General features: G+C 38.3%; 1 protein-coding gene across 1 annotated transcript in view; it reads left to right on the top strand.

Annotated features, from left to right (window-relative positions):
- The first annotated feature begins 1,300 nt into the window (after window positions 1-1,300).
- Window positions 1,301-9,214, top strand: part of CDYL2 (chromodomain Y like 2) — a 52,607-nt gene continuing 44,693 nt past the window's right edge. Inside the window, exon 1 of the mRNA XM_026036493.1 lies at window positions 1,301-1,391. Coding sequence (XP_025892278.1) covers window positions 1,301-1,391 — 91 coding nt within the window. The remainder of the gene's footprint in view (window positions 1,392-9,214) is intronic.

Here is a 9,214-nt window from a genome sequence, read left to right on the forward strand (position 1 = left end):
CCGGGCGGCCCAGGTGCGCGGGGGGCGGCAGCGCCGGGGCCCGGGCAGCCACAGGCCGCGCCTGGGCCGGGGGGGCCCGGCCAAATGTCGACCTCGGCACCCGGTCCTCATGGCCGAGCTGGGAACAAGTTTGGCTGCTCTCTCTGCGCCAGGAAGCAGCACGAGAAACGGACCCTTTTCTTGCTTGCTTTCCTTCTTCTTTTTCTTCCTTGAAAAAAAAATAAAGAAAAAAAAAGAAAAAAAGAAAAAGTAAGACCTGGCTTGGGTGTTTTAAATACTTAGCCCCAGTCCATGGAGTCAAGGTGGAGCTCCACCAGCCGCACAAGCCCAGGAGGGTAGATGTCCTACACCAGCTCTTGGAACAGGACACCTTGGACTCCACGTCTCCTGGGGAACACCCAGTTCCTGCACTGCTTGGTGGGTCAGCACAAAACCCACCACGATCCAGTGGGACCGTGTGCCCATGCTCAGGCGCCGCTCAAAAGCCAGGGTACACGTGGTGTGGAATTGCTGTTGCAGCAGACATGGTTGGACTTATTATCGTGTTGATGATGTGGTGTAGAGTCCTAAATGTGAAAACAGGAGGATGTGGTGGACAAAGTTTTTACTTAGTTGTGGTCCTTCAAAGTCTCCGTCAAAGCTCACGGTTACCAGAGGACATTGCTCTATTAGGAATTTATTTCACTGAAGGGGACATGGACCTTCTCTGAAGGGAAAAGCGTTTACACTCTCCTAAGAGGTGTTAAGTGCTCAGAAGCACATGATGGTCTGAGTAGAGTGAGTGACCTTTTTCCTCGCAGTTTTGCCATAGTTGTCACACGAGGTGGTAGTTGTAAGAATACTGTGTATCAACAATGTTGGTGTGACTCCCTTGTCGTCACCAGAAGTTCTGTGAAGAACAACCTTGACCAGAAAAAGTTAGTGATACAATTGCATGTTAGTAACTTCAGAGATGTGTAGGGGATCTTTACTGGTCTTCTCTAAGTTCTTCTTGGATTTTCTTTGTTATGAAATGGAATAAAGCAAGTACATCTTAGGTTAAAGGTAGCCATGTTTTTTCAGCTCCTTCTCATTGTCTTAAATTCCTGATCTTTTAAGATCTTTGAGCGATTACAAGATGGTATTTGGCCAATGACTGTTGGCTGTATGGTGTATAAGTGATGTTGCTCAAGCAGTAACATGGGAGGAAGATGTTCTGTGAGATAGCAGACTTCTGCCCGAGTACTCTGCTGCAGTCAGTTTTTGGGCCAGTCATTTTGCAGGCATTTGTAGGGATGAGTGTGAAGCCATTTTTGGATACATGACGAACGGCGTCACTTTCTTTGTTATTCTGTTTGGATTTATCATTGCTTATCATTGCGTAATATGGAAGAAGGTATCCACCAGCACAGGTAAGTGGAAGTATGGCTATTCATTTCTTGTTTGGCATGTTTGGAATGAATGTGACCTTCTTGTATGTGGTGTGCTTTGTGAAATCCTCATCTACTTCTCAGACAGGTAGAAAAATTATGTACAGGGCTCAAATGATGAATCCAGCTACTTTCTGCATCTTCACTATGAAGTTCTTGTAACAGGTCAGAAGAAATGTCTAGAGAGCTGAAGAGTTTTTATGCCTAATAGTTTGCAGCAAGTTTGCAGATGGTAGCTTTATCTAAACAAGTCAACTTTGCTTCTTCCCATCCCAGAAACCCAACCACATCAAAGGAACTCATCAGAAAGGCACTGTTATAGAAGGTGATGTCCAATACCAGTTAGACCACACATGAGATGAAGCTCTTCCCACCAACGCTTTACCCTTTCAGAGCTGATGCTTCATTTCTTGCTCAGATACACCGCTGTTTTCTGTCCTTATTTTGAGCAACTGAAAAATTATGAGGATGACAGGATGACCAATAAACGGTTTCAAGATTTTATCTTGAAATATCTTATTCTTCTGGATAAGTTTATATTAAACTTCAAAGCTGGGCTACCCTTGATTCCTCTTTGACTCTGTTGTTAACATCTGTGTCCTTCAAGGTTTCTTACTGAACTTCACCAATGAGTCAATACTAATTTCCTCTGCAATCTAGAATATTCAATGCTGGCTGCAGATATATTTTTATTATAGAAGTTCATGGTCCAGGAGCCACGATAAACCACACTAGAAAGTAGAGTGTGCATTACCCACACAAATTTTTGTTCATTTATTGATGACACTCAAAAAACTTAATTCAGTTTAAAATTTAAAATTTTAGAAATAATGTTACAATTTCTCCTGTCAGCCCATGTTATTTTAGAAGAATTTTAAATCTTTTAAACTTAAAGGTAAATTCAGCAGATATCTTTATATTGAAGCTACTCAAGACCACATACAAAACAATCTAAGTATTCTATTACTTGGATGCCTTTTCCAGGTAGAAGTGGCTTCAAACCTTCTAAAATACGTTGTCAATAAAACAGATGACCATGAAATATTTACCATTTTATTCTAGAAATTAAAGAATATCTATCAAGAATTGTGTATTTACTGGTAGTCAGTTCTAGATTTGTGTATTAGAACCGGGACAATTTCTGTCTAAAGAGAATCAATTCTCTTATATGTAAAAAGGTTGATTTTGAAAGAAAAACAAAAAAATGTTTTATTTTGGAGTAAATATAAAGACTTTTTTACCTTAACAATAAGGAATGTTGTATACACATTAGTATAATTCTCAAGCTATATAAATTGCTGCTTTGACTTTGTTTGACTTCCATGTCCTTGGGACTTGAAGCTTTTCTGAGAGGGAAGAAGAGTCATGGAATATTCCTTCATCCTGCCCCTCTCATAGGAGTTAATCTGATAAATATTTAAGTACTATGCTGCATATTCCTTAGAATTAACAAACTGTAAGTACAGGACTGGCAAAAGGTATTTGCAGTGGTCTTCTTGAAGACATTTCTATTCTACTTTATTTGTAAGTGTTGATAGAAAATCTTGTTAATTTTTATAACAAACAGAAACGGTAATCTATCTGAAAATGAGCAGCAATTTTGTTGACTCATATTAAAGTTTTTACTAGAGCTTTGCAGTAACATTTTGGATTCTCCATCTTTAATTTGGTTCCCAAATAGTCTTAGCGCAAATGATTGTCTCATAAAGGCTGTGGTACTAAAATATGTAACATAATTTTACCACAAGAAAATATTTAATAGAGACAGGGCACCTATTTTTTTTCTCTAGGATGGAGCATCCTGTTCAGTGCAATAAAATTCAGCTTTATTGATGAATATTGATAAGTTATCAATAAAAAGAATGCTCATGAAGCTGATATTTTTTCATTAAATGTTTTGATTTCTATTTCTCTCTAGATAATAAACACAATTATACATTCAGGGACAATGATGTTGAAATCTAAAGTGTTATTTTAACATTGTGTCAGATTATATTACAACACCTTAGGGGAGTGATCTAAAGATTATAACTAAGTCTCTGAAATGGACTGTCACATGCATATATTTCTGGATCACAATAATAAAATCACTTTTAAAACTCAACAATTTCTGCATTGAAGTGTTCTCTGTTGGGAAAAGTGGCTTTTTTTTAAATGGCATCTTCTCCTTAAAGTTATCTGGTGTCCATGGACAGGAGACTTGTCCACCTTAGTGACAAATTTCAATCAAATCTTATGTCTGTTTATACAGCTGTATAATAATGAGCTGCAGTTTATTTTAGCTCATGTGATCCTGCAGAAAGATAGCTAATTTCCAGATAAGTTACAACATCTCTCCTTTATTCCTGCTCTCAGGTACTAGCAAAGTCAAAACTTGATAATACTGGCACTATTTGGCCTGCAGAATCCTTACTACATGTGCGAACATGCATATTAGAGGGACCATGGCTGATGGTAGGTTTGGTCTGAAGAAGCTGAGCTTGGAAAAAATTTTTGTTTTACAAAGTGAGGAAGTGCAAGCTGGTGAGTGCTGTGGCTTTCCATCTCATGTTGTTCTTAAAGGAGTTACTTTTTAGAAGAGAGACATACTTAAACCTGCTTATTGAAGAAATCTGGAAAGCAGAAGTCTATTTTTAAAGTTCTTCACACACATATCCTCTATGGCAGAGATGATTTGCAAGAAAGCAGGATTTTAAGGAAGACATTATTATTTCACAGCAGCTTCAACTTAAATCAGTGACTTTACTGACATAACAGTTCAGTATTGAGGGAACAAGAGTGATGTCACAAGCAGAAAACAGGGATCTGAGGATGCAGGGGATATAGAACAGCATTAGGATCTGCTCCTGTAAAATGGGAAGCTATGGATGTAATGTTGACTTCAGTGATTTTAGACATATTCCCAACAGCTAAGCATCTCCTTATCTTTAAGGAACACCATTTTTTTTTTTCTAATGGAAAAGCCTTTTCAACAGGTATTTTGAAAAACCAGCTCTTTATCCACACACTATTACAGAACTATTATCAAAATCAGTTTTTACGAAGACAATTGTACTCAAAATAAGTTAACTTGTGAGCAATGCTATACTCAGCAGAAGTCTCACTGCTTCAAGAATCTTTCCAGAATTCAGTCCCAAATCATTGCACTTTGCATGCAGTGCAATTTGCATGCAGTGCAGGCAGTGGTCTTTAATCCCAAACTGACAAATCATCCAGCCAATAGGTTAAACTGAGATATACGGCTCATAATAAAGAGTTAATCTGAGGCTCCCTCTACTCACATCCCACAGTTCTCTCCATTAAAATTACTGAGTGAGTTTCAATAGTGTTACTGGATAAGCCTGGCAATTTTCATGATCTTACTATGAAATTCTAGTGTGGAGCTGCCCATGGAACACTACAATGCACATAATGACCGTCTTGTTTACCTGCAGCGTCACTGTGCTACCACTGCAACTTCCTCATTACTCTGTAGACGGCCTGGCTTACTCTGAGATACTGAAAGGCAATCAAGTGTAGTTTGTACCTCACAAAAATACTCATCACAATCATCTCTGGCTTGGAAAAGCTACTGAAAATACACTCTGGAACACGCATGCACACGTAACCATGTGCAGTGAAGACTCTCCCAACCAAAGACACTGAACTGCACAGGTTTCCTCTCACTGCCCAGGTTCAATGTCCCCATTTACCTATCAGAGGATAAAAACAACATAACTTTTTATAATGCTTTGTGCAACCATATTTTACTTCGGATTTGGTTCTGAGCTCAATATAAAACCAGTAGTTTTATTTAATATAAGCCATTATTTAGCAATTATTTCTGAAAGCTAAAATATTTGGAGAGGCTAGTTCAAATAATAGCAGAACTTAAATGTGATCTAATATTGAAAGAAATTGGCTGCATTTTTTTTTTTTTACATCAATGGAGTAATTGTGATGGCTAACTATGCTGTAAATAGTATTTCTTTGTCCATTCATTTGACTTTTAGCAGTGTTACAGTTTCTTGGCTCTGTACATTTTCATCAAAGCTTTTTTTTTGCCTTCCCTACCCGTATATTTTTCAAACCATTTTTGCAGTAAGTTTTATGACTCTGGCATCTTGACACTGACAAAATAGATTAATTAAAGAGTAACCTGTTCTTTATGTCTAAACTTTTAGTACAATTTACTATATCAAACTGTTTAATATGAAATATTTGTAATGTAAAGGGAACTGGTAGTGAGGCATATGAATGCTGTCTTGCTTTACATTCAGGAAAATAAGAGCGTCCTTTTGGCCTGTTTAATACCAGTGTCACACACACATTGTTTATTATCAAAACATCAGGTTGGTAATATTGTAGGGCTGAAGGGAAATGCACCTGTTTTCTTCCCTTACACAGAGAATATATAAGTATTAGTATTATGTCATTATCGATCAGGATATAAGATAGTCAGGAATCTATTCAGTTTCTGAAACTTGAGACATGGAGGTGATTGACCTGTGTAGGAAGAAATTATTCTTGTTGTGGCTTCCCCAAGAAGGAGGCATGGATTGACTACTGCCCTATTGTAGAAGGTAGCAATGTCAGCAGCAGACTACAAGTAATCATTAAACACAGTATCTGTCAGAAATACATTTCGCTCGGAAAATAACAGTTGTGCCACTTCGCTTTGTTAGAGTTCTCAGAGACCACCCACAAAGCTCACAGGCCATTCCTAAAGAGCGGCAAAACTTGGACAATGAGGATATTCTCTTCCATAGTGCACTTCCCTGTATTTATTTATATTTGTGGATTTCATTCAGAATTCTCTTATAATAATGTAATCACTTACATCTGCTCAGCGCCCACTGGATTAAAAAGGGGTCCAAGCAACTACACAGCAGGAGCCTGAGTCCCATTGTATGCAAATTAACAGCACCTATAAAAATAAACCAAGTCACAGATACATGGGAACGTGTTTTGGTTTGGAGAAGAGTTAACACGACTTCTTGGAGGAAAGGCACATCTCACAGACTTCCTAGACTCAATGAAAACAGGGATCTCAATGCTTTTGAATGATATAAGTGAATTTTCAAAAAGCTTTTGACAATATCTCAAAGAAGAAGCTCTTATTGAAAAAAAATACTGTAGCACAGGAGAATTGGTCATCTGGACTATGTGGTTCACAGAGAAGAATGAAAGGAAGCAATGAAGGGAGGTTATAATAGAGTTCCCAAATACCAGTACTGGGACCTGTGCTATAAAACAAAATTGTCAACTATTTTAAAATAATTGCATCTATTGCTGATAATTTACAGATTATTATTAGCATTGTCAAGAGGAAAGTCAACAGTGAAGAGCTGGATGATAAAACAGCAGCTGAAATTCAGTGTTTATAAATCCAGGCTAATGATCAGGGGAAGGCAATCCTGACTATATATGCATAGCAACAAGTCCTTCCTACAGAAGCCATTAGCATTCAAGAGCAGATCATGGAATCGCTGTGAAAAGTCTTCGGGTGTGTCTGTGCTGGGATTTAATTGGGATCAGGAGCTTGTTTTCTAAGTGAATCTCCCTCTGATCCCTGTTTACTGCACCTCGCCTCGCATCACCAAGCAGTCTTGGAGAGCAGGGACTGCACTCCTTTCAGATGAAGCCAAACTAGAAAACGTGCTCCAGTTGCTAACGGGTGTCCAGTCCTTGGGATAAGCCAGATATCGGAGGTTAACCTGCTGAGCTCTGGATAGTGGAAATGCCAGGTCCTCAGTGCTGATTGCTTCGTCCTACGGGTTTGGTGCTACTTGCTAATCCAGATGCAGTCTTTGAAAATATCATCTTGGTATTTAAGCACAAGCAGAATTTTGGAGTTATGAAAAAAAAAACTGAAGGTGAAAGAGAAGAAAATCATGATTACATCAGTGGGGAACACCACTGTGCTTCCACATCTACAGGGCCACAGCAGAACTGGAAGCCCTGCAGAGAAGAGCAAGTGAGGCCCTGCAAGGTATGACTGACTGCTGCTGAAAGGACACCTTGCAGTAACTTTCTGGCTGGCAGACAAGGTGATCGAGGAAGATATGAATGGCATGGAAAAGACAAATGGAGATGATTAGTTAATCCAGTGATGAACGCTATTTCTTATTGCACAAGAAAAGACATGCAGCAAATGAAATGATCGGGCAAATAACCGAGACAAAGGAAATAATTCTTCACAGCATTTAAATCTGGTAGCTCCTTGTCACAGGATACTGTGGAAATCAAAACTCTAAGTGACTTCAAACAATGGTAAAACAGCTTCTTGCAAGGTAGACCCATTTATACCTTTCAGCATGAAAAAACCCTTACACTGCTAATTGCAAGGAACTAGGAGGGTAGTCCAAGGACAGCAATTACTCTACAGATGCTGTGTTCCTAAGCATCCAATACTAATTTCCATTGGAATATATAAAAAGTTGAGCTAGACGGACCTTTAGTGCAGTTCTTAGTTTTGTATATATGGCAGTCATTAAACAAATACAAATATTGACTAAGGTGTTGATACAGTCTGCAGAGAACACAAACATACTTGCCTGACAAGTTGTACTCTGGTATTGTAATAGATGATCGTTGCTCATTTAGTTTGCAATGCAAACCAAAGGACAGGTCAGAATAGTGGGTTCAGTCTCTGACACAGAAAAAATCAGTTTCTGTTTTAGAGACCCCACAGTCTAGACTTCCAACAAGATGCAACAGGTGGAAGAAGCAAACAAAACAGTAGAAGAATGAGGGAGGTGATGAAGTAACGTTAGAACAAACATGCCCAATAAAACAAGGTTTGGGCTCTTTGCCATAGTTCTGCCTAAAGCTGGGGTGAGAGGGATGACAGAATATTAGAAAACATTCAAGCAAATGCATGGAATGAAACAACTTCTCAAATAGATACCTTTAGAAAATTGCATTAATGAAAGAAAATATTTCTAATGAATAAAAACAGCATTTCCCACTTCATAAGGAACTCATTTCAAGATTGAAAATGAGTTATTCATAAATTTATACATTTGGTATTTTGGATGATCTTTATAGGCTTCCCTAATGCTGTAGAGGATTGTTTGTACACACTTAATAATCTTTAAAGGCCTCATCTGAATTTACCTAGGAGAGCCATTGACAAAGGCCTGCTTTGATGAGAAATGGTTGAATGTGATTACTTCTAACCAAGCTGAGAAAGTAACAATGTTCTTGATTCAGCTAAGGCAAGACCTAAAAATGTTACTTAAATAGCAACCAAAATTCATCATAGGAAAGAGGATGGAGACATTCTGCATGACAAACTAAATACTAGGAATTATAGCAAAAAGTATACTTATTAATGAAAATGACTCCACAAAACTTCAAGGGAATTAACCCAAAAGTTCCTGAAACAATAACAATAACAATCATGACTGATGAGGGACAACCGAAACTTCGCAATTTGACTAAAGTAACTGGAAACTAGACTATAACAGAGCCTAGGTCCACAAACTCAAGTCTTTTTGCAAAAATGTTAAAACAGCTGAAAATCAGATCCTACTCTTGTACAATTAAACACTACACCTGGCTCATAATTTTCTTCTGTGCTGAAAGTTAGAACTGATGTCCCATAAGAGTGAGAAAAGGATGTTGTAGAGAAGAGGGGGGAGCATGACAAAGTTTTTTCCAAGTAATAACTACTACATACCTAATGCACAGCATGCTACAGATCAATAATAGTAATACAATAATTTATATAGCTGACAAGTTACACGATAGCAAAGAGTCAGTGTTAAAAGGAAAGGAAAGGGAAGGGAAGGGAAGGGAAGGGAAGGGAAGGGAAGGGAAGG

The sequence above is a fragment of the Nothoprocta perdicaria genome, unplaced genomic scaffold (genome assembly GCF_003342845.1).
Source record: "Nothoprocta perdicaria isolate Ctin4 unplaced genomic scaffold, notPer1 scaffold_18, whole genome shotgun sequence".
NCBI lineage: Eukaryota > Metazoa > Chordata > Aves > Tinamiformes > Tinamidae > Nothoprocta > Nothoprocta perdicaria.